This window comes from Muntiacus reevesi, chromosome X (assembly GCF_963930625.1).
Source record: "Muntiacus reevesi chromosome X, mMunRee1.1, whole genome shotgun sequence".
Lineage (NCBI taxonomy): Eukaryota > Metazoa > Chordata > Mammalia > Artiodactyla > Cervidae > Muntiacus > Muntiacus reevesi.
Genome location: NC_089271.1, coordinates 19418145 through 19445236, shown reverse-complemented (window position 1 = coordinate 19445236; position 27092 = coordinate 19418145). Strand labels below are relative to the sequence as shown.

The 27092-nt window shown below is 34.5% G+C and overlaps 1 protein-coding gene across 4 annotated transcripts in view; it reads right to left on the bottom strand.

Moving 5' to 3' along the window:
* The window catches only part of CNKSR2 (connector enhancer of kinase suppressor of Ras 2), a 263683-nt gene that overhangs the window by 92205 nt on the left and 144386 nt on the right, over positions 1 to 27092 (bottom strand). For all 4 annotated transcript variants that reach the window (XM_065916516.1, XM_065916517.1, XM_065916518.1 and 1 more), the window contains 2 exons: positions 19648 to 19781; positions 14277 to 14488 (listed from right to left, as the gene is read on the bottom strand). In XM_065916516.1, the coding sequence (XP_065772588.1) occupies positions 14277 to 14488; positions 19648 to 19781 (346 nt within the window). The remainder of the gene's footprint in view (positions 1 to 14276; positions 14489 to 19647; positions 19782 to 27092) is intronic.

The window sequence follows — 27092 nt, the reverse complement described above, 5'->3', positions numbered from 1 at the left end:
ATTTAAAAAATAAAATAAAGATATAGTAAATTAAATAAAAAAGACTGGGTGTCAGCAGATAGAAGTTTTAGAAAGTCCAAGAACAAGACAAACTGAACAGCATATTGTAAGGGACATATATAAATTGATAAGAAATATTCTAAAAAAGGAAATAAACAATAAATAGATAACTCAGGAGAAGAGTAGCACCAGCGAGATACAGTAGGACAGGGATCCACTGTTGGAAGCAAAGACATGGGGTAATATTCCAATTACTGGCAGGTTACCAGAAGAATCAACCATGTGATTAGAGGGTTGGAATTTCCAGTCCTACTCCCAGCCTCTAGAGACTGGAGGGGGCTGCGGAGTGAGTTTAATTACCAAGGACCAATTATTCAGTCAACTGTGCCTATACAATGAAACCTCCATAAAAATCAAAAGGACAGGGTTTGAAGAGCTTCCAGGCAATGAACAGGAGGAGAGCTCAGGAAAGTCGCACACCGAGGGAGGGCAGAGAAGCTCCAAGCTCTCGGCCCATGTCTTGCACTGCGCATCTATCCCATCAAGCTGTTCCTGTGTTATATCCTTTAAACTGGTGGTCTACTAAAAACAAACAAAAGAAGATTGACAATGATGGAACTCCTTATGATGATCAAATACTGTTTCAATATGCAACTGCTATGCTTTAATAGCAGTGTACAGAATTGTTTGAAAACAAACTGACTTTTCCCTTAGCCAATAAAGTATTTTCAGTGCTATTACACATGCTATGGTGCTCTGTGGCAGAGTTAACTGCTCGCTCTCCTGGGCTCCCTTAGCTCCTTGGTATACATGATCCTTAATTATACTGTATTCTATCTTTCTGTTTATAGGTTTTTTCTACTTTTTGGCAGGAACTGGGTCTTATATATCTTTGTTATGAAAGTTCCTGGCAAGGATTCTGACCCAGAGTGGGTATTCATTAAATTTCTTTTGAACGCTTGAATGAAAGGATGCTAGACATTAGGGAGATTACTGGGCTGTTCACTGGATCCTACTCATTTTTTCTCACTCAAAGGCATCTCTTGAACAATTCTACCTTGTTTTCTCTTGTAGCATCAATTTCCCCTTTCAACCCCGTGATTCCCATTAGCATACAAACATATTGTAATTTCTACAGTCTTAAAAAATAAACAACCTCTCTTTGCTAACAAACAGCCACCCTACTACCATTTTCTCTGGTCCCCTTTACAGAAAAACTCCTAGAAGTCTCATTTTGATTTTCAGTCTCCAATTTCTCTCCTCTTTTTCCCCCCTAGCTTTATTGAAGTATTATTGACAAATTAATATGGTACACATTGAGGCTGTACAGAATGACTTTTTGAGGTGTGTAATGTGAAATGATGACCACAAGCAGGTTATGGTACCCTCACCTCACACAGTTACCATCTGTGTGTGCGTGTATGACTGTGTCGACTGTGTGGTGAAAACACTTAAGATCTACTCTCAGCAAAATTCAAGTGTATATAATGGAAAACATCACAGTGGTTCTTCAAACAATTAAAAAGAGAACTTCTGTAGGATCCAGCAACCCTACTTCTGGGTATATATCAAAAAGAAAGGAAATCAGTTATCTCCAAGAGTTCAAATTCATTGTCACATTGTTCACAATAGCTAAGACATGTAAACAATCCAAGTGTCCATCAACAGATGAAAGAATACAGAAAATGTGGTGCATGCGCACACACACGCACACGCGCGCACACACACAGGAATATTACTCTGCCATAAAAAGGAAATGCCATCTGTGATGGCGTGGATGAAGCTGAAGGACATTATGCTACATGGAATTAGCCAGGCACAAAAGATAAATGCTGTATGATCTCACTTACATGTAGAATTTCCTCTTTTTTTTTTGAATCTTCTCCAATCAAGATCTTGCCCCTCAACTCCCCTAAAACTACTATTGTCAAAGTTACTAGTGCTTCCATGTTGCTAAATCCAAAAGACAATTTTCAGAACCCTTGACTTTTCTTATCTATCTGCAACATTTGACACAGAGGGTTATTCTTTTCTTGAAATACTTTCTTCACTTGGCACCCAGGATACTGTCTTTCTCTGGTTTTTGTCTCCTCTTCTCTTACTAAACTCAAATGCATACTTTTGAGCTCAGCAAAAATGTCATTTCCTCAGGGATATTCTCCTTGAACTTGTTCTAGGTTGGGTTTCTCTGTATTTGTTTTTCTTTCATAATTTTTTATACTTACTTACCTATAGTCAAGTAAGTATTTATTAAATTAGTTGCTTGAATTCTGTCACCATTCTAGAATGTAAATTTCACAAGGGAACAGAAATTCCTCTATTGTTCACCATGGCATCTCTATCACTTAGCACAGTGACTTAAACATAGTTAACAGCTCAGTATTTGCTAACTGATGACCTGTTAAGAAAGTAAACAGGGGACCTTCCTCATAAGGTTAGTTTCTGTTTTCAGAATTTCCTTTCCCTTTCTTCCTGTCAGCTTTCCATCCCCCTCCCCCTCGCTTTCCCTCCCTTTCTGTCTAATAAAGAACCTGACCAACCACTTTCAATATTCTAACAAATTGAGCCTGACAGAGCTGTGTGGTAATCAAGCAGAACTAGAAATCCCGCCTCCTGATTTCTTATCTAGAAACATCTCCATATTAAACTACCCATGGTGCATGGTGAAATACTACTGAATTGCTGCCTTTTTCAGTTGTATCCCTCCCCTACCTTTTAAAAACTCTGGCCCCAACATGCTAAAATAATAACGTTTCAGGATGATATACTGCATCTGAGAAGTAATCTTCTCTATTACAGTTGCCAAAGAATTGGGGGAAAAAAGGCTGCAGAGAAATTTCTCCTTATGTCTGATGTACCTTTTAATTGCTCACAAAAGAAGCTTTCTCTAGAAAAATACACACACACACATATACACATCTGTTCTGAATATTTTAGTCAATATTTTGATGAAAATGAGTATAGTAAGGAATGTTAAGCTATAAGCATGTCACATACACCCATCAAACTCCCCACATACCAGACAGAAAAATTACTTTCAGATGGTTGACTGCATTTCTAGGAAAACATCCCGAGGTTATTTAAGGTAGAGAATCACACATTTAAAGAGGAGTAAAACTGAATTAAATGGAAAGTCAGTACTTTTTAAAGGATAAAGGCAACATATCTGGATCTAATAAAATAAGTAAGAATGGGCACTTTGATCTCTAGGGCCATATTTAAAAAATTTCACTTCTAGATAAAAGAGTTAGGGAGAAAAACTGGCTTGTAAACATCACAATGTGATGATTATTTAAGTACTGGACTTAATACCTTATAACAATATAAATCAAATACAAACCTGATAATTATTAACTTGAAATCTTTTTGGTTGCATTAATAGAGAACCAAAACAATTAAAATATCATTTCAAAGAATAAGCTACATCTTCTTTGTGAATTTTCTTACTGCTCCCTAAAAGTGATCTAGACTTTAAATGGGGAGTCACATAAAAATTGTTGAAGGAGAAAATTTTGAACCGCATCAAAAATTATAGGGAATTTTGAACACTTGATTCCAAGGCGAATTACATTTTGAACCAAATTACATTCTGCCAAGAGAGCAAATGTGCTGTGTACACCGGAGTACAGAGAGGCAGGCTATTTTAGTTGAAATGCTGCCACAGTGCATAGAGCCTATCCCTCTACATTAGAGGGATGTGGGAGGTCTGGGAAGAATTCAGAGGTTTAAATACTAAGTGGCAAAACAGTTCTGGGTTCTCTTCTGAAGGCTCTGGTGGGTAAAAAAGCAATGCGCTTTGCTAAATACTTTTGCCTCCTGCTGTGCTCAGCAATACAGTTGTGGGAAAGAAGGATGATGTGGGGCAAATATTATTTGGTTAAAAACATCCCATTTTCCAGTTAAACACAACAATAGAGCAAACTATTTTTTAAAAAGGTAGAGATGAAAAACTTGACACACACCCCAGTTAATTTCTTAGGATTTCATCCATAATCAGTGTTGGAGTCAGCCAGTGAACGGAGACTTTGTAACTTCGTTACATTAAGTTGCCTAAGTGATGAGTTGAAGACCATTGCATTATACAAAGATTCAATCCATTTTTCTTCAAAAATAATACACTGACATGTATGATTACTGCTTTTTAAACAACTATACTACCAGCCAGTTTGCAACTCTTGCAAAAAGTTCTTAAAGGCTAGGTAAAGAACTCATGGAGTATTCGAACATAAACTGTAGCTGTAACTGTGTTTGTTATCCATCCCTGAACAAAGATGGAAAATAAACTGGCTTGACATGATGTGTCATTTATAAAGTAATGTTAGATTGTCATATGTATATTTTTAAATGGCTGTCTATTGTTTTTAATTATTTGCTTTAATGTTTCCAGTCATTAAGATATTCGGTGTATAACTTTGAGTCATTGCTTTTAACAAGACTGGATATCACACTTGGCATTTTCTGTCCCCAGGGATCTATTTCTTCCATGATTCCAGCAAATTGTTTTGCCGAGATAAAAGTAATTCTATGAGGAACCATGCACTGATCGTTCCAGTTAGTATTTATTACTTTAGTTTGGACTTTCATCACAAATAAGATTTACTCTAGAAAATGGCTATTCTGCACAGTAAGAATGAAGACGACATTCAACAAGATGTCTGCTGGGGCAGTCTTTAAGTTAAGAATAGAGGATTTCTGTTAAGTCAGCAGTTTGCAACTTAAATTTTATCATTGGTATATGGGTCTTCAGGAGGAGCTGCAAGTCTGTATCAGCTTTTGTCAAAATATATGCCATCAAACATCAGTTACACTGGGAGGTATTTTGTGACCAAAACCAAAGAAGATGCAATGTACAAATACATTTGGGAAACCAAGATTTTCAAAGCCTTTAGTATGCTAATGTGCACGTATTAATTGCCGAGAGGGGGATAAAATATGCAGAGCTTCCCAATCTTATTTAACCACATAATCTCCTTCTTTTACAAAGAATCTCTTTCAGAAGTAGTGATCTGAAGAACATACATAAGAAAATGCTGAATTATTTAAGCCACATTGTGATTTGAAAGCAGACATCAACCACTCTATTTAAATTTCACCTGACTGCTATTTAGTACATCATTTTCCCATGGAGGGAAAATGCATTCTGATTTCAATTAGGGACAGTGAGTTCCCTCCTGCTCCAGGGGATGCCATGATTAGGTTTTCTACTGTAGAGCTGGGTAAGTCATCTCAGACACTCACAAGCTTATATTATTTCTGACCAGAGAGTATGCTAAGTGTGAGTAAATGTAGGTTATCATTTCAGAGCAGTAAGTTCCCAGATTGTATGAATAAAAGAAAAAGGCAATTGGCCCTATGTCATTCAAGGGTTCTTTGATTTTCGAGTGGTAAATATTTGACTTTGTATTTGTCAACAACCGATTCTTCTTAATTTAGTTATGGTTTCTCAACAGCAGCACTCATGATGTTTTGGATTGGATCATTCTTTATTGTTGGTGGGAGGGGTGTCCTATTCATTTTATGTTTAGTAGCATCCTAGGCTTCAACTCACTGGATGCCTGTAGCACCTCCATGTCCATTTATGACAACTATCAGGGTTCCCAGAAATTGCCAAACGTCCCCTAGGGGACAATACTGACCCAGTTGCGAATCTCCTGAGTTGGTCTATTTCTATTTTTGGCTTTCCCATTTTGTCTTTAAGGGAAGCACTAATTCACTTAGTTCCTATCTTTCTGTTAATTCATTTAAACATGTTTTTGTTTTTCTTTTTCTCTAATAGTTGCATCAACTTTGTTGATTTGGTTTGCTAATTCTTCCTTTTTATCTACATATTAATATTCTAGAACTTTATTAAAAGTTTTTTTCCTCTTAATTTTACTCTTATCTATTACTTGGTTTCCTCTTGCCAGATTTCACTTTTTTGAGTCTCCAACTATTCAATTTACTTAGCATATTATTTTCTCTATCCTTTTTTAAAAGCAACTAATCTTATTTTTTTTAAAATGTGCAGAGTCTAAATTGTTTTAAACATACCTAACCTATGAAGTAATGATTTCAGTAACAGAACTTAAAAAGAAAACTTGAATCACAGAGGTTTCTAGTGTTATGAGCTATTTGATGTTCTTTCTTCTACTTTTCAAAACCAAACCAAAGAAAGCAAACTATTTCTTTTCATAGGCATGATTTAAATGGTTGGTTATTGGGAATACTTTCATTTCTTTAGTTCTTCACTGAGTCCCTCCATAGGAAAGGAGGAAGTATTAATTTGATCCATCAGCACTTCACAATCTTTGAGACACTTTTATTTATGAGCAGCAGTGATTTACTATGCCATTTAGGCACCATTACTTGAGTACTTTCTATGAGGCAAAATCAGTGCTAAGTACTTGGCATATATTTAATCCTCATAAAATCTCATTTGAGCCTCATCAAAATACTGAGAGTAGTATTGTTATCCCATTTTACAGATAAGGAAACAAAAGTACAGTGAGGCTAACTCTCAAGTACAAAGTCAATCAGTTATTAAAGGCCAAGCCTTGGCACTAAATTCAGCTCTATCTGACCTCAAAATTCATGCTCTATTTTTATCAGTAAAATTATAGAGATTAAGGAAGAGCGCCTTCCCTAGGTGATCACTCTAAATTTTACCTTAGACTATTTTCTGTTTCTATGCCAAAATACTGCTGAACTACTTTTCCATCAGTTACATGGTTCCTTATCACCATCAGCTTGATAGTCAAAATTATTTTGTGAAGCAAACCAACAGGCAGTCTTTATGAAATGTATTAAGGAAGTCCTAAAGAATAAGAATTCCTATGAGTACAGTACAAATCTCGTATTTCTGCATTTTTGATTTACTAATTTTTACTTCTTTGGAAGTTGTACATTTTACTTGAGCACAGAAACTTCTTGTGATTAGAAGCTCATTTTCTTTTGTCTCTAATAGCTGATGAATAACAGTTGGGCTATTGTTTGATAAAGAAGAAAATTTATACTAAAAAAACACAGGAGAGGGAACAAGCTTTCATTTGGAAATGTATTTGTGAATGTATTCTGGATACCTTTAAGAAATGTTTGAAATAATGTTATTAATTGTAATTCAACTGCTCAAGAGATAGAATGAAGTTGTCCGACAGAGAAAGGTGATTTTGAAGTATGATGAGAGACCCTAGAACCTTCAGACCATATCCTCACCTCACAATGATAAAGCTCAATTCCCAGTATCACTGCCCATAGGTCCTTCATCATGCTACTAGAGGTCACTTCAAGCCATGTGCTATTTATGTAGCTAAAAAGGACACGGTATTTGGCTTTCTCTTGTTCCAGCTACTCCAGGGAAAATGATCAGGTATAATATAGAAATTAATTTTCCTCAGTGCACACTGTGGACAAATAACATTTATGAGAAACACTTGTAAAATACCAACCTTGCATTCATTTGTGTGCTTTCTGTGAGGTCCTGGATTTTCAATAAATCAGAAAAGGTCTGAATTCCTTCAAACTAATACTATTCTACAATATTATTGTCAAAAAATATGTTTTTATCCTACTTTTAGAAAACATGACCACTCACAACCACAAAGGGACTCAGCCAACTGTGTCTACCTTTTAGCAGGTTAATATGCACAGAAATGTGCTGTGATGGAGCAACAAGAGCAAGGAGTCTGAACAGTGAAAAGAGAAAGCTGATGGGAAATACTAATCATTCTGAAAAGTTGCCAAGCAACTAATCTCATCCAATTTGAACCTTTGCCTTTGAAGCATGAGCAGATGAGACCAAATAGTTAAAGTAATTTAATGCTATCCTTTTTTCCCCTTTTATTTTCACATTAACATTTCTTTTCTTCCTTGAACTTTGTTTATTCAACCCATCTTATTCTTCAAAGAATTTTAAATGGCTCTTATTATTATTAATATTATTTACATTTTGAAATATTTCAGTTCTTTGATTGTTTTCCCCCCAGTTTTGCTGAGGGATAATTGACAAATAAAAATTGCATTCATTTCAGGTATACAAAATGATGGTTTGGTATTATGCATATACACTATGAAATGATTATCACAATCAAGCTACTTAACACATCTATCAGCTCAAATACTTATCCTTTTTTGTGCATGTGGTGAAAACACTTAAGATCTATTCTCTTGGCAACATTAGAGTTTCTATGTAATAATGAGGCAGTGAAAATAAATATCTAGCACATACTGGGCACTTTCTAGGCAGTTTACAGTCTGTTGTCATTAAATTCGCACAAAATGTCTATGAGACAGATATTATCATCTTCATTTAACAAATGAGAAACTGAGCCCTAGAGTAACATTCCTAAAGTCATACTGGAGTAATTAGATGGCAGACAGGATTAACGAGTACGGCTGATTATAACGTCAATGCCAGCAATCACTAATCTAGGTTGTTTCCCTTACTGTATCTGTGTTTCCAGGAGTCATTCTTGTTTATCTTCTTAGGAAAGTAAAACCCATTTACACTTTTTCATTTAAAAAGAGCCTAACACACTGTTGCTAACTTTACCCCTCATTTCAGCTATCATTTCCTAAGGTGTGTTAGGGCCATGTCTATGTGAATGCATGTTTACTGTAGTGCCAGGAAATACAAAACATATAGAAGAACATACACAATTAGACCTAGTTCTGCTTGATTGAAATCAGATGCTTCATTTTTGAAGGAGTAATGAAATTTTGACAAACTGTTTTCCTCACTTCAGTTCAGTCACTCAGTTGTGTCCGACTCTTTGTGACCCCATGGACTGCAGCACACTAGGCTTCCCTGTCCATCACCAACTCCCAGAGCTTACTCAAACTCATGTGATGCCATGCAACCATCTCATTCTCTGTTGTCCCCTTCTCCTCATGCCTTCAATCTTTCCCAGCATCAGAGTCTTTTCCAATGACTCAGTTCTTCACATGAGGTGGCCAAAGTATTGGAGCTTCAGCTTCAGCATCAGTCCTTGCAATGAACGTTTAGGACTGATTTCCTTTAGGACTGATTGGTTTGATCTCTGTGCAGTCCAAGGGACTCTCAAGAGTCTTTTTCAATACCAAAGTTCAAAAGCATCAATTCTGTGGCATTCAGCCTTCTTTACAGTCCAATTCTCACATCCATACATGACAACTGGAAAAACCATAGCTTTGACTAGACAGAACATTGTTGGCAAAGTAATGTGTCTGCTTTTTAATATGCTGTTTAGGTTGGCCATAGCTTTTCTTCCAAGGAGCAAGCATCTTTTAATTTCATGGTTGCAGTCACCATCTGTAGTGATTTTGGACCCCCCAAAATAAAGTCTTTCACTCTTTCCATTGTTTCCCCATCTATTGGCCATTAGGTGATGGGGCCACATGCCATGATCTTAGTTTTTTGAATGTTGAGTTTTAAGCCAACTTTTTCACTCTCCTCTTTCACTTTCATCAAGAGGCTCTTTAGTTGTTCTTCACTTTCTGCCATAAGGGTGGTGTCATCTGCATATCTGAGTTTATGGATATTTCTCCCAGCAATCTTGATTCCAGTTTGTGCTTCATCCAGCCCGGCATTTCACATGATGTACTCTGCATATAAGTTAAATAAGCAGGGTGACAATATTCAGCCTTGATGTACTCCTATCCCAATCTGGAACCAGTCCATTTTTCCATGTACAGTTCTAACTGTTGCTTCTTGCCCTGCATATAGATTTCTCAGGAGGCAGGTAAGGTGGTCTGGTATTTCCATCTCTATAAGAACTTTCCACAGTTTGTTGTGATCCACATAGTCAAATACTTTGGCGTAGTCAATAAAGCAGAAGTAGATGTTTTTCTGGTATTCTCTTGCTTTTCTGATGACCCAACAGATGTGGGCAATTTGATCTCTGGTTCCTCTGCCTTTTCTAAATCCAGCTTGAACATCTGTAAGTTCACGGTTCATGTACTGTTGAAGCCTGGCTTGGAGGATTTTGAGCATTAGTTTGCTAGCGTGTGAGATGAGTGCAACTGTGCAGTAGTTTGAGCATTCTTTGGCATTGCCTTTCTTTGGGATTAGAATGAAAACTGACCTTTTCAAGTCCTGTGGCCACCACTGAGTCTTCCAAATTTGCTGGCATATTGAGTGCAGCACGTTCACAGCATCATCTTTCAGGATTTGAAATAGTTCAACTGGAATTCCATCACCTCCACTAGCTTTGTTCGTAGTGATGCTGCCTAAGGCCCACTTGACTTTGCATTCCAGGATGTCTGGCTCTAGGTGAGTGATCACACCATCATGTTTATCGTGGTTATCTTTTTTATATAGTTCTTCTGTGTATTCTTGCCATCTCTTCTTAATATCTTCTGCTTCTGTTAGGTTCATACCATTTCTGTCCTTTATTGTGCCCATCTTTGCATGAAATGTCCCTTGGTATCTCAAATTTTCTTGAGGAGATCTCTAGGCTTTCCCATTCTTTTGTTTTCCTCTATTTCTTTGCATTATCACTGGGGAAGACTTTCTTATCTCTCCTTGCTATTCTTTGGAACTCTGCATTTAAATGCATTTAGCTTTTCTTCTTTTCTCAGCTATTTGTAAGGCCTCCCCAGGCAACCATTTTGCCTTTTTGAACTACTTTCCTACATTTTAGCAAAATATTTTCATATTATTTAGTTAGCTAATAACATTGATAGAGTCAACAAATATCAAGGTTCTACCACTTACTAGCTGGGTAGGACATTTAATCCATTTATAAAGTAAGGATTCTATTAGTTATGTACCTCTCAGGGTTGTGAGGATTAAATGGGTTAATGCTTTTTAGAGTGAAAGTAAAAGTAGCTTAATCGTGTCTGACTCTTTGCGACCCCATGGACTATACAGTCCATGGAATTCTCCAGGCCAGAATACGGGAGTGATTAGCCTTTCCCTTCTCCAGGGAATCGTCCCAATCCAGGGATTGAACCCAGGTCTCCCTCATTGGAGATGAATTCTTTACCAGCTGAGCCACAAGGAAAGCCCAAGAATACTGGAGTGGGTAGCCTATCCTTTCTCCAGTGGATCTTCCCAACCCAGGAATTGAACCGGGGTCTCCTGCCTTGTAGGCGGATTCTTTACCAACTGACCTATGAGGTAAGCCCAATGCTTTTTAAAGGCATACATAAAAGCTCAACAGGTATTTACTTATTTTCTAAATAGGCCATCTACTCTCTATCCATACTGTATTTGTCTTATGGCTTAGGGCAAATAACTGATCTTTTAATTCACTCTTACCCACAAATAGTGGGTCCATGATATAAACTGAGAAGTCGGTTAACAAATATGATAAAGCATTTAATAAACCTCCAGTCTTAAAAAAATAAATAAAGTATATGATTAGGATATTTTCAAGTATTTTTCTTCATATCTGTTTCTTTGTCACTGAGTCTAATAACAGAGTGTCTCTAAATTTTAATTTTTGTCTTATATATCTAACTTTAAAATATGAATGAAGACAAAAGCACACAGTAAAAACTGTATTATGTTTCTCCTTTGCTTCTCAAAACACTATCTAGACTGTTATAATCTTAACTCTGAACCTCTTTGAGTAAACAGGTAACTGGGAAGTTAATAGGTAGCAATGGTGGCTAAGTTCACACACTGGAAGATAGGATATTTGCAATGAAGAACTAAGTTGAACTGTAAGGCTAAAAGACTTATACAATGCTTTTAAGGTATTGCACAAGCGCTAACAAGTTAAATTACTCTCATTTTCAGAAAATATTAATTGTGAACTTATTTTTTTTGGTAATCAGGGTTTTTTTTGTTATATACTTCAGCAGGATCAAGCATTTCATTATCATTATTTTTAAACCCAAGAGAATATTGTCACACTTGGGGATCCATATGATGGGACCATTTTATAGGTTAAATGAAGTTGTCATCAATTATTACTTATTAAGGGTTGAAGTTACTAATATTTGGGGCCTTTAGGGGATGGGCTGGGAGATTTATATAAACTCTCAGATCTCAGTACTAGGTTTGAAAGGATGTAAAGTATTTGGTAGGGTTAACTAGTATTGAGAAACCTTGGATGATGACTATTCATCATTTAAAACGCAGCATAAGCGTCACTTATATTTATGTGACTTCCCAGGAAGACACTGGGGCTTCAGCTCCCAAGCTACTGCCGCACTTCGCTCACTTTCCTCCTTACCTAAGCTGCTGCTGTACTGCGTCTCTTTGTTCTTTCCCTTTGGGTTATGACTGCCTTTCAGGGAAGATTTATATTTTATTCATCTTTGCATCCCCAGTGCCTGGCTGACTTTATACACACAACAAATATTAGCTGAATGCATTAACAAATAAATTACTCTTTGGGAATGTTATGGCCAGAAATTCATGTATGTGACAAGTAGGTTTTATTACTTAAGATCTGATTTTAAAAAGGTAAATATACATTAAACTGCCAGTTACATGCAACAATTTTCCAGTCGTGCCAGGAAATTTCTACTGGGGTATCTCTAAAGTATCTCTAAATGAAAGTTCAGGCTATATTTCAGGTTCAAAATTAAAAAAAAAAAACAAAAAAAAAAACACTTTCAAATCCAAAAGTAAGAGAACTTTTGTTATTACTTCTTTATTCCTCTTTTAAGTATATATACATTTATTTTCTCCTAAGTTGTTTATAAAAACACTTTAGGTATCTGTCGGGTATCTACATTTTCTAAAATTTAAATGGTATTCTATTTTATTGGAAGAGATATGATTTGTGGAACATGATAGCACTAGGTGCTTTAAACCATAGTCTGAAGGAACTAACAGTTCACAGCCATTTAAGTAAGGCCTTGGTAAACTGTTTTTCCTAAAGCTATCATTAATCAACTTTATCTAGTGATTATAATTTCCCCTTAAACATTCTTATCTACTTCAATACAAGTAGAAAACAGCCAGAAAATTCTGGGACATAAAAAAAGAAGAGTTGATATACATTTGTTTGAGCAAGCTCCAGGAGTTGGTGATGGACAGGGAAGCCTGGTGTGCTGTAGTCCATGGAGTCACAAAGAGTCAGACACGACTGAGTGACTGAACTGAACACCTATCTAATAATATGTAGTCAACAAGTACTTGTGGAATGAATGCAGAAAAATAAAAATCTCATGTGATGAGGCAGGGGTGGGAATAACAAAGATGGCAGGCAGAGTTTTACTGCAGAAGTTTATAATATAATAGTGGAGAAAAGCAAAGGTGCAAATACCTTCAATTTATGACAGCTCAAAATAAGTGCCGCCAGGGTAGTATGAATGAGGAGCACATGAAAAACAGCACAAGTACCGAGAATAATATAAAGCATGATATGTGGGGTTCTATTACTTAGGATCGTTTTGGGCAAAATTTCCCATACTTAATTATTACTCATTATTACCAAAAAGCTGTAAGGAAACAGGGTGTCGGTTACAAAGTATGTGATGACCAATCTTTTGGGACCACAGGAGGGAGGCATATGGCCATGGTGAACAAGTAAGGCAGGTAAGTGGAAAGAGAAAGTTAAAAACAATTTTCTTTCTCTTCAGCTTCTACTGATCAAATCTGCACTAATCAGCAAGGATCCTGCCCTTCTCCCAAAACTGGAAAGCAAGTAGTACAGAATTCCAATTAAATCCATTCATTCTTGCAAGAGGACCATGGACTTTACTACTCTAACTTTAGGCAAATTTATCTGCAAATGGTTCAGTTAAACTATATCAATTCTGGGTTACTTTCTTGGGCATGCATGGAAAAATAGGAGTCAGACAAAAAAATCCTGGGACATGGTAACTCTAGGCCCATTTTGCTTTAAATATATTATGTCCTTTCTATTTAAAATTCACTCAAAATTTACCACTTCTTATAAAAAAACAAAACAAAAATTGAGATAAAATTTTACCCAGAAAAGTCCATCTAAAGATTTTTTAATATCTGAGAAATACAGAAATTTGATTTTAAGTAAGTTATGTTAACAGTTAAGTATTGATTAAAAAAAGAAAAAAAAAAAAACTATTGAACTACTTCAGTTTGGCAACCTCTGACATACAAAAATTACATGTGATTCAAAAAGGTTTCTATGTATCATTGAGTTAAAATACTGCCTTTGGAAGGCAATTATTTTTGCTTACCTTTGGAAAATTTAGAATAAATTTTTATGTCATGCCTTATATTGTTGAGATTCCACTTGGAAGCACACAACAGAAACAGATCAATTTAAAAAGATTCAAAAGCTCTCAGGTAATTTTTACAACCGAAAAGCCTAGGAAAAAAATTGAGATTCCCATACCAGACATAAACTCCTTCATCAATGTAAGAGAAGACTTCTTACCGTAAGTGGGGGTGCTTTCTCGTCTTCCTTGACTACTTGATCTTCCCTTTTCATATTCATAACAATACAAGACAGTATCTTCCTCGACAATATTAAACCTCTTTCGATATTCTTGATCCAGAAATGAATTTGGTGATTCAGATCCCTTATGCACTGGCTTGCCCACCATATGTCCTCTGAGGTCTTCACAAGGAAGGTTTCCTTTTTCATCCCTAAAGAAAGGGTTAAAGGAGAAGGATGTTGGGACGTGTTAGGGTGGTAAAATGGCAGAGGGTTTAAAGTAGTAATAATATCTTTCCTGTATATCTTCTGATCTTTCCAAACTTTCTTTGATGCTTATAGTGCAATTTTTAATCATTCCTATTTTGCAGGGAAAAAAACTGCCAAGACTCAGAGAGGTTGAATGACTAGCCTAGAGGTTACACAGGTAATAAATGACACAGCTAGACATGGACCATGGATAATCTAACTCTTGCTCTAGTTCATGTTCACCATACTATGGCATATAAAAGAAATCACCTCAGCACATAAATGGCTTTTACTGCTTAAGAAAATAGGTATAATATTAACAATGCTAACAATATAGGCTTCTTCTGCCAGTTCATCTAACTGATTCATGGTAATATCTGCACTGCTTAAAAACAAAGATGTATTTAAGAACTACCACCTCTGTGAGGGTACTGTGACCTTAAGAACCAAGTTAGCACTATATAAACTTGTATTTTAAGAATTTCAGTTTGTTACTAATAAAATAACCTTAGTGAAAAGAATTACGCTTTGTATTTAAACGGTATATATCTCATTTAATAGTAAAAAAGATATGTTCCTGGAACTCATTCTAAATGGATATATCAAAATTTCCTTACATATTAGCAACATTTCTTGTGGAGAGAGGGTGGAGAAACTTGATCATATATAGAATTTAAGAATGGGATTTAAGATGATGACAAGTTGATTTTTTCTTCTATAGGATTCTGAAGAGAAAAATCTCTAATAATTTATGAGATCCCTATTCTTACTCACACAAAGTATTAATCACACAGCCCAGGTGATTGGACCCATAATGAGTGGTGTTTTAGTAGAAATATTCCATTTAGGATTAGTTAAAATGAACTTTATCTTATGATAATTTCACTAACCAGCTATGAAATTTTTATTAGAAAAGCTCACATTCTAGAACATGACTATAAACGTAAATGCAATATTTCTTTCTTCATGGATCATTAATTTTATTTCTTCCAAATTCTTATTTCCAGTTCTACCCTAAACAGAACCATGAATCCTATCAAACCATATAAAATTTAACTTTATGTTAAATGCTAAGGGTGAAATCTTAATTCTACAGAATAAACTGAATGAAAACAAAACAGAGAAAAATACCAAATTTTAATTGACCTACTAAGTCTTATGAGATGGTGATGAGCTTATAAATCTAATGCCAATTCTAAAATATGAGTTTCAGTTCAGCAAAAATACTATACTTTTATACTACAGTATACTATATCTCAGTTATACGTTGGGCTTGTCCAAATGAAGAGAACTATATTCTTATTATTTGAGCTATGTAGAAAGTAGTAAATAATATTCAAGAAGGAATCATCAAGCTGGCACTCCTTAATTTTTTTACATATAAGTGTAGCTGCTTACCAAATTATAACTATGAAAGTTAGTTCTTAAACAAGAAGAAGGAAATATAAAATCCAGGCACATATATTTTTGGCTAGCTAAAAACTTTTCCTGAACAAATTGCCTGGCACTTTTCGTTAAGTTAGACCTCTAGCAAAAAGAAACTGACAATGCAATTAGCTAGGAAACAGCCCTAATGAACCTGGGGCACTGGAGAAGGTTATGCCTCTTTACAAGTGGGTAGACGTTTCTATCAGTCCTGTGACATGAAAGTTAATGCAGCTGAGATCAGAGGGTGATTCAATTCTTACCACACTCTCTTTTTAGGGATACACCCTGTGGTAGAAAATGGGAAGGGCTGGTATTCCTTATTCTATGATGATATGAAAGAGAGGCCTTAAGCCAACAAAGATTTATTAGACATGTCTATATGGAATGCATTTAATAAAGCTAAATTAAGAAAAGTATAAACCAAAACCAAACTTTACAGTAGAATTGATACATGACTTGCATATACAAGTGTGTGTGCCTGTGTGTATATGTACTCATATTCTGCATTCTGTCTTTTCGCTCAGTTGTGTCTGACTCTTCATGACCCCGGGGACTATACAGTTCATGGAATTCTCTGGGCTGGAATCCTGGAGTGGGTAGCCTTTCCCTTCTGCAGGGGATCTTCCCTACCCAGGGATCGAACCCGTGTCTCCTGCATTGGCAGATGGACTCTTTACCATCTGAGCCACTAGGGAAGTCCTATACAGCTATCAGTTCAGTTGCTCAGTCATGTCCGACTCTTTGTGACTCCAGGAACCGCAGCACGCCAGGACTCCCTGTCCACCACTAACTCCCGGAGTCCACCCAACCCATGTCCATTGAGTCGGTGATGCCATCCAACCATCTCATCCTCTGTCGTCCCCCTCTCCTCCTGCCTTCAATCTTTCCCAACATCAGGGTCTTTTCCAATGAGTCAGCTCTTCGCATCAGGTGGCCAAAATATAATAAACCTACACTTTTGCTCTAAAAAGTGTTTAAGGGAATCGATGAAAAGCTAGAGCACTGCTTCATTGTACTATCTTTATATTTAATGGCTCATAGTACAATCAATGAGATAAATTAGTACTTAAACTTCATAGTTGTGCAAGAATTATAAATCCTTAGTTTCCAAGATAAAATAAAGAATGCTGGTTAAGTATGAAAGTTCACTGTCTACTTTGATGATGAAATTGCATACAGTCATGTAATACAAATGGACCAAACTTCACCCACGTCATGTATATGAGTGTTTTCTCCTTCAGTGAAAAAGTCACTTTTGTGATCACATTCTTTTCCTGGAATAAATGTGTTTGAAGAATGATAATCACACGAAGAAAAGTCTACTTAAGGTGACAATCATTCCTACCATTTTTAAGGTTTTTTTGGTTTTAAGATGAGAAAGCTTTTATTATTCACAATTCAAATCATCACCGAAATGCCTACCCTATAAAGACAAATGTTTTTAATGGAGGAAAAAAAGAAATGCTTAGATGAGTTTAATTAGATAAATCCTTCATCATGAAAATTAAGGGAGAAAATGCCATGGCTGTAACTATAAAAGAATGACAAATGCAAAAAGTTTTATGATTATAACTTCAAGTGAAACTAGAAAATGCTGATAATTTATACAAGGCTGTGGTACAAAGGGACTCTGATGTATATATCTTCTAACTGCTATATCAAACGACTGTGTGACTAGGTAACTAATAATTTGACTCAGAACACAGTTAGAACATTCTGTTAAACTACACGCTAGACTAAGAATCAATTAAAGTGAGATAAGACTCTAATTATGAATTTTCCTGAAAAGTATGGAGCATTCAAGCAATACTACCAAAACAAGTACTATGTGTTGATACTTCAGTCTCTTGCATTCTCCTGTTTATGTAAATAGAATATTTAAAGCTTTTTATTGACTTCAATCTATTGCCTTCATATCTGCACCACACCTGGAGGACAGAACTAGATTGTTTAACACTCTTGTCTTCTGAGGTACATTTTAAATATGTTGCCTAGGAAATATTGTCTTTATTACAAGTTCCTCCCTATCCAAGAGACAAGGAAAGAACATCAAAAAACTGCAGGGATTTGCTAAAAATAGTTTTCTGATGTTTATCTGGACATGTGGCACTCTGACAAATAAGGTCTTTTAAATAATCATTTGCCCTGAATAAAAATCTTTCCAATGAAAATGAAAACAAACCAAAAGAGTCATTTCCTATTTGAAACACACATGCTTTTATTGTTCCTTTTACAAGAATATTTAAAAAGTACAACACTACCTTAATTAAAATTCAACTTACATTTGACTAGGATATTGAATGAATTTGTACAACTGATTGTAAATCTGACTTAAGAGTATAAATTATATATTAGTAAGATTTTTGAAACGCCAGCTTAGCAAATTATATCTTCTCACAAATCATGTTCTCACAACATTTAATTTTTAAAAAACCTTAAATGTTTTTAAAATTGGCTGTAGTTTTACTACTAGATGACAACACAGGATTTGCACACATGCCATGTTGTCATGTAGCATTTAGATTGTAAAATGTCAGTAGCATCATAGCCAATAGAATGAAGCATTAGATGTACTAAAGAATAATGAAAAGTAATTAAAAAGAGGAATTTCTGTGCTTTGATTTATTAAAGAATTTTAATATTAAGTATAGCTTGAAAACATGAGACATTAAATTATTGTTTTTGAATGACTGCACAACTAATGTAAAAACTGAATCAAACACTTTGTGATTGGTATTAATTATCTCCATTTAGTGCTGGCCTTTTCCCATAATTTTTGTATTCCACAGGCTGGAAACCAGAATGTTTCTGGACAGAATGCAGGATGGCACAGAATTATATTCTTCCACCTGCCAGGAATTTCAAATAGGAATTTGGAACATGAAATAGAGATACAGCCTCCAGAAATCTGAAAATAGACTTTAAAAGCAACTCATTCTCTTGCAAACTCTTTCTACTTTCTGAAAGAAACATTAATGAACTAACCAAGTGGAAACTGTAGATACAGAGGTATTGGGGGAAAAATACTCTCTCATTATCATCCAAGAAAAAAAAACTCTTCCTAATTACATACATTTAAGAAGGCATAAAAGTTACCTGGAACTTTCTCATTTAGAGAAAAAGTATGGAATGCTCCAAAGTAACCTGAGATTTCTTCTCTGTGTCAAAGAGCCTCAATGATTTTTCACTTACTAAAAGAATCCTAAATTGTTATTTTATATTAGTGTCCTATTATTTCCTATTATATGAGATAATGTTTATAAAATATTTAATGTAGAGTGTTTAATACAAATCATGGTTATTGTTATTACTAACTAGAGTACAAGTCTCTATGTTGTTTAGTTGCTAAGTCGTGTCCAGCTCTTTTGTGACCCCGTGGACTGCCAAGCTCCTCTGTCCATGGGATTTCCCAGGCAAGAATACTGGAGTGGGTTGCCACTTCCTCCTCGGGGGGATAATCCCAACTGAGGGACTGAACCTGCATCTCCTGCATTGGCGGGCGGATTCTTGACCACTGAGCCACCTGGGAAGCCCACAGTTTCTATAATGTAATTTTTTTTCCAGAATGTGCTCAGAATTCTTAACTGAGAAAATATTAAAGATGTTCCTTGAGAATTTACTTCACAGGTCTCATGTACTGAGGTCAGTCTTTAGCTGGAAGCTACACAGAACAAAATGATGGTTAGTTCGATACCTGGGAATATATGGTTCTGCAGGAGGAGGGGGGATGTAGAGATCCTGAAGGGCAGAACTGTCTCTTTTGGTGGGTGTACTGATGGTGCTGGAGGGCGTGGCAACGCTGCTTGTGGGACTTCTAGGTATAAGAGGCTGGTTAAAATGAAAAAGAAAATACATACGCACACAAACAACACACAAACAACAACAACAACAACAATGACACATAGTTATCATTTTTAAGTGATCTATTTCTACAAAGTTTTTGAACTTGGCTGAAATCAAGAAGCATGTTATTTAGCACATGGATATTCCTTTGAATCTTCAAAAACAAATAGATTTCCATTTAGTTCCTAACTCACCTTATTGTGTGGCATCATCAGTTAAAGCTATTTGTAAGGTAATAATATCACGCAGTGTTTCATAATGGAGAGATCTATCTCACAGTTAGAAACTTATTTGAATTTGCTTTGTTAGAAACCCACTTTTGAAAGAAAGATAATAAAGACTAACTTCCAAAAGAATGAGTTCACTCACATCTTGACTATACAAGAAAGATTATTTCAGATCTTTTCCCAAAAGAGATGCATTATACTCCTAAGTTAGTAAAAAGTCACAGATTCTCAGAAAATATTACAAAAATAGAGTACGAAAGGCTAACATGAGAATATTTCCTAGGAAATGTACTTCTTCCATAAATATAAACAATACTGTCTTCTCAAAGTCATTTTATGGTACATCTTCAAAAGTATGGTGATTAGTGTGACACAATCATTTCACTTGTCATAGGCACACACATTTACCATTGCTTAAAATAACTTTTAGTGGTATACCTATAGAGCTTATTTTCATGCCTGTATTTACCTATTAAATAAGTTTTTGAAAAATTAAGATATTCTATTTACTGAATTAAGCCATACCTCAGGATGCACTAACTTACGAACACTCCGAATTCTAAGCATCACAGCATTTGGAAAGGATATTGTGGTTTGAGAAATTTCTCTAAGGTGAAACTAAAATTCACACATGTTCATGTTTATCTTACAGATATCTGACTGATTAGCTACATATACAATAACATTGAGAAATAAGAACTTCTATGTAATTGCAAACAAAAATGATGATCACAAAATGAACTGCATCTTCACATGACAAGATGTTGCCCTTTAGCCAGTATGAAAACACTTTTAGGATAGCTGTATATAGACCCATAGTTCTATTACTTTAACATGTATTGCTGGACACTCAAAGAAAGGCACAGTACAACTATTTTATATTATGACAATATTTTTGTACAGATAAACAAAATTTGTTCAGAAACCAAGCATAAATACAATGTACAATGTAGGTCCCTGGGGTAGGCTACATAGTTTATGGCTCAGTTCATGGTTTTTGACCTTCCTTTTTACACAGCTCACCTTAATAGCTTGAAATCACACATCCTGCCAAAATGACGGTTAAGTTTTAATCTATGTGAAATAGAAATTAAAGAAAGAGAGAGAGAAGGGAAAAATAATTGATAATTTATTTTGGGATTCTAGAATATTGTACCTTATATGATATTTAAGAAGTCTGAAAGTTTACATGTCGAAGAATTTTGATATATTTTGAAAACATACAGTAAAGACTATGCTGTTTATGTTTAAATATGCTGACTTTGGAATAGTACTAAGTTAAACTATGTGTGTCTTTTAGAAACAAAAATTTTGGCAATGGGAAATCCTGAAATTTATATAGGTAATCAGGAGTTACTTGTACAGATGAACACCATGAAGCCTGAGGAAATAAAGTATTATATTCTTTCTAAGAAGGTAGTACAAGTCTCTCCAATAGATCTTTGAATGATAGGATCTTTAGGTTAAGTGTGATCTGTAATGTGATTGTTTACAATTTTTTTTCTGTCAGGATATCTTATTATTAAATACAAATGACACTAAACAGAAATCTAAACAAAATTTCATAATTATAGAAATGTAAAGAAAACACTCATTACACAGTACATTACTTGCCAACATTTTCTACAACAGATGCACTGTGAGGGAAAAATGAATATTCAGTATGCTTTTTAAATGCTCTAATATGCTTTTATTTTAAATTATCTTAACACTATGAGTGAACTTAAAAACAAGTTCTAAAAACATAACATTTAAAAACATAATCTAAACATTTTTTATTCTCTTTCTTCTTTCCTAGGATTACTACTTTAATTCTGAAGACTTCTCTCCTTTTATTTTACCATCTGCAGAACTAAAGATAATTTCTCTTGGTATCTATCCCTATCCTCCCCAAACAAAGAGGCAGGAAGGTAGGAAAAAAGGAGGAGTAGTAGTCAGTGATCACAAGTGAAGTGTGAGGGAAGGACCAATAAAAGTATTTTCTTCTGCCTGGACTGCTACAAGGATTGTCTATTTAGGGTACTTGATCCTTCTCCTTGCAGGAACTTTAAATATCAGTCGTGTCAACTTCCTTCAAATCGATCTTTTCTATAGGTTTCTATTTTCAGCACAGATTTGCTATTAATGTTCTCAGCACAGTTAAATTAGCAAAAATGTAGGAAAAAAAGACAGATATGCTTAAACAAATAACAGGTTTGATTGTCTCAGCTGGTTAATTAATTGAAGTGGTTGAAAAAAACAACTTATTCTTTCAGAGAAAGAAGAGATTAGTTGATTCTGTTTACTCTACTTACTAGTTATTTTATTAACTGGTAAATCATAGAAAACATTGAAATTGGTTTATCATGCAGATATCTGGTATGCCTTGTACTAAGTATAAGACACATGATAAATAATAAATTTATTCAGTATATTTTTGTCAAGCTAATTCAAACTAAAAAGTAAACATTATTCTTGAGAATCATATTTTAAAGAAGACATTAAGCAATGGAAAAATAAAGTATGGCAAAATAGAATCTTCATGGGAAAATGGAAATAGCTACTTAACCCCAAAGGAAATTTGTGATAATTTATAATGCCTTTAAAAAGCTCTAAGTTAGGACAAGAATTGAAACGTTACAAAATATAAATGACAAAAGAATGAAAATGGCATTAAAGAACATTAGAAAGATAGGCAAAATGTGACTAAATAAAGCACAGAATAAATGATGCTATTAGTTGAAATTATCAGTGAGAAAGTCCTAGGTGTAACAAATGCCATTAAAATTACACCTACCACCAGTAACTATCTAATACACACAAAAAAGTGGAAAACACAGCTTCCCTCAAATCAAAAAGTTCTCTCTGCATTTAATTCAAAATTTAATAGACATATGCCTGAGGTCAGACAAAAACCTAAATATGCGAGTATAATAATGCAGAAGGATAGTTTTTCCTACCTTGGTAACATTTACTTTAATAATTTCTTCATAAAATAGTATAAGGAAAGTAGTTTATCATTGTATTATAAAGAATTTCCAATTTAAGGAAAAAAAGTAGAAATAAAGGATAATTTTTTTTTATTGTACCACTTTGCTTATTTTGACTTTTTCTCGTATATTGGGAAAATCTGCATAGGAAGAGAATTAAGAACTATTATCACTTATGGATAAAATACAAGGGTATTTTAAGACCGTGTCTTGTAACTCAAGCAAGCATGAAGCTTCAGTATAACTTGATCCACTTTGGTATGCAATCAAGCATGACTGGATCCATTTTGGATTCTATTCAAGTGGGTTTATTTTCTGGAAGGACCTTTTCACAAAATTTATTTTTCATATATCAATAGTTCTAATGACAAAGTTTTCCTTCCAGATTCAATGAGGCTCCAACAGGAAGGACATATTTTGCATACATACTGTTTACTCTTCTAAAAGAAATCTATGACAGATTTTTTGGGGCACAGGCATGCATATTTTGAAATATCCAAATCCTAAATAAAATGATCATATATGCATCTCTTCAAGTATACATTTATAACCTTAGTCAATTAATGATAAGTTACTACTATGAACAGGACTCAGAAATATATTATATTACATACACATGTTTCTCATATTGTCAGTTTGAACTCTATAAATACCTTTAAACTGTATCCCACAATATGGCACGGCACAAATCTTCCTCTGAATCATGAGTGATGAATTTAGTAAAAAGATCCTACTCCTCCAGTTTAAACATCATTGGGAGGCTGTGATTAGTATAAACTAAAATTTTCAGCTTTTGTAAGGGATCACTGAAATCTCACTTTAAGTTCTCTGATGGCTCAGGACCTTTCCTCTTGTCCCGGATGCTAACATCTCTTAAGGTAACTGAGCACATCTGGAAGGTATTAACGTACCTCTGAAAACCATATGGCCTTAAAGACTATGAGAAAAGAGCGTCTATACCTAAAAAACTACATTTAATGTTAAAGGTTTTATTTGAAACATTTTACATATTAACAACTCCTGGCAACCATATCTTAATTTAGTTGTCCCTCTATCTGGTAAGTGACCCAGCTTTCATAGAGCTATATAAAGTCTTGAATGGAATCAATGACATAAAGACTGCCCCAATGTTAAAAGATGAAAATGGTGCATTACACATTATGCAGTTATCTGTAGAACTCACTAATGCAAATATCACAAAGAGTTTGCTTTGTCTTCCAGAGGGAAAATACTCATTGAAATATGAATGATTACATCAAGTAGAAAACCTGACCATTAATTTTATTCACTCTTGGGAATAAGTACAGACTCAACTGGAACACAATACCCCATTATTTTAGCACAGAACATTCACACAAGTCCTTATTCAGTTCAAACACATTTTTATTATAATTCCAATACAAGTACCAGAATATTGTTTTATGTTAGCAACTCTGAGACATCTAAAGAAATGCTGCAGAGAAAATGTATTCTGGATTTTGGGAGGCAAGAAGTTGCATACAATCTTGTAAATTTCTTGATCATATAAAGAATATTAGATCTAATTTGGAAAATTATTGGGCATAATTTTTCCTGGGTAAGATTTTCTTAAGTATTCAATGATTTGAAAAGAGTCTAAGTAAGAGAAACACATGTATTCTAAATTCTCCCACTCTCAGTTTTTTTCTCAGCCTTTTCTAAAATACAAATTTATAAATACAAAAGACTTGAGTCTTCTCCTTAAAGCATGTAATCTTCCCTTTCTTATCAGACTACAAAGGAAAAAACATTTTTTTTCAACCACAGATTTGATCAGGAAGCTGTATCTGTATAAGTTAAAAATAGATCTATGGGCATAAAATTATGTACATGATTATATAATACACAAATAATATACACTTTAGAGTCACACCAAAAAATTGCTTTTTTCAATTAATCATCAAAATTTGCACACTTTACTGAAACTACCACTAGGATATTTATGCTGTCTACTCTTATGGGCATAGTTAATACTGCAACATTAAAACTGAGCTTCCAATTTTTTCACCTTACACTATGCATTATTTTCAGGATATTAACTAAAGAAAGAATAGGAAGCTAAAGAATAGAGAAACTAAAAAATAATTTTTTATATTAGGTGATTATTTGTAGTCTCTGTTAACATTTTGAAAGCATTTGGTTGAAAACCACAAATGTGATTTAGATCCTTTAATTAATTTGCTTAAACATTGGTGAACAAAAATCTGATGTGACAATTGCTTGCAGCTATTTACTAATTTGAGCATGTAAAACATGTAATTGTTTCTGCCTCCCAGTCAGCACAATTACATCTTTAGTTAAAACTTATTTTCTTCTCTAGTGTCATATCTAATATTAGTTACCTTCCTTGCTTCCTCCAAAACATGCTTTTAAAGCAAAATTCTCAGAAACATATACACTTTGCTTCTAATGGTTTCTGGTCACCCCATCCTATAACTTTGATATTTAAATTTTATTATTGCTGCTTTTTTTATTTTTACAGTGACTTCAACCATTCATATTTCTATGTATTTGAAATGTAACATTATCAGTGTTCTTCAGTCATTACACCAGTTGATAGACAAAACTGACTACTATGACTGTTTGCTTTCCATTTCTTTCTCTGCTCAAAAGTCTTTAATTTAAATATCTTGTAAAAATGGCATCAAGGTAATGCTAAGCAATAGCAGTTAAAGTGAAAAGCACAAAAAGCACACAAAAATTTATCACTTCGATATAAAAGACTTATGGATTAGAACAGTCTAGGAGCAATTCTAATGATACAGCTTGATATCATTTTACATTAAAAATGTTTAATGAAACCTGTATCAGTAAATCGAATTCCAGCATTGATTTTAGTGATTATTTTTGAGATGCATTTCACAAAAAAAAAAAAAAGTTGGGTTCCTAAATGTTTTTTAAAATTGTTGATTCCCAGTGATGATTTCAATCAATATTCTCACCAGTGTCCAGCTAATTCTCCCATACATCTCTTGTAAGAAGAAAACACCACCATTCGTGCAAGCTGGTGACCTATGCACGCTAATTTAAGATGACAAACATCAAAAAATATACACTGAGGTTTATCCATAATTCCCCAGGATTTTTTCACTGAATTTCAAGGACTTGACCATAAGCAACCACCATGCTTACCAAAATCCAGGACAGTAGTAGAGGGTGCTACTAAGGACATGTTTTAAAAACAGTTCTCAGAAAGCAACTGCTAGTTCGCTTTCTCAGAATAAAAGATTCTACCTTAGGTAGAACATCTCCACTATACATAAATGGGTGCAGATGACAACAAATTCAATTCCAGATTAAATCTGCATGTAGTATTTGACTAAAATATCTTTAAGTCTTTCAGTTCTATTGCAAAACATTTGAGAAATTAGGAATTTAACAAGAGTTGCCAAATTTCATGAAATGTACTAATGAAATTGCTCTGTGAGCATGAAGTTGAATTGTATGCTTTTGCTTATTTGGCTATAATTCCACGAATGATTTTCAAAAGAAAATCCAGATTAAAATTTGTCATTGCAGTTAATTAATAATAGAAGCTACTATTCGTTTTAGAACTAAAATGACTTTTATTAAAACATATGTATTCCTCAAAAATTTTCTACCTTAAGGTAGATAAGGTTATATTTTAGTTGTGCAGGTACAAATTATTTCCTTATTAGTTTAAAAAATAATTATTCCTTTGTAAGAATGAAGTTGTTCCCTTCATTAGAGGCATGTATTAGCATCTACCTCCAAACTACACAAACTTTGCTATACTTTATCTGAAAACACTAAGCCTGATATCATAAAAGAAAAAGATGAAATATACATATTGAGGTTAAATAAATGCCACAGATTGTTTCTTTTTGTAAACTCTATTTGAAATAATTCTTAGTAGACTATTGGTATATCCTATGAAGAAATAACCTAATGTCCAATTCTTCAGGCTTGAAGATAAAAAATTTGTATTCAGGTGAGTTAATGGGCATTTTGGCTGCAACATACCAGAAGCAGGATTACAGTAAGAACAGTACTTATGTCTGCACAGAGGACTGTTGCTACATTAAGCACTTAAGTTTCATACATGAGGTCCTTTCTTGGCC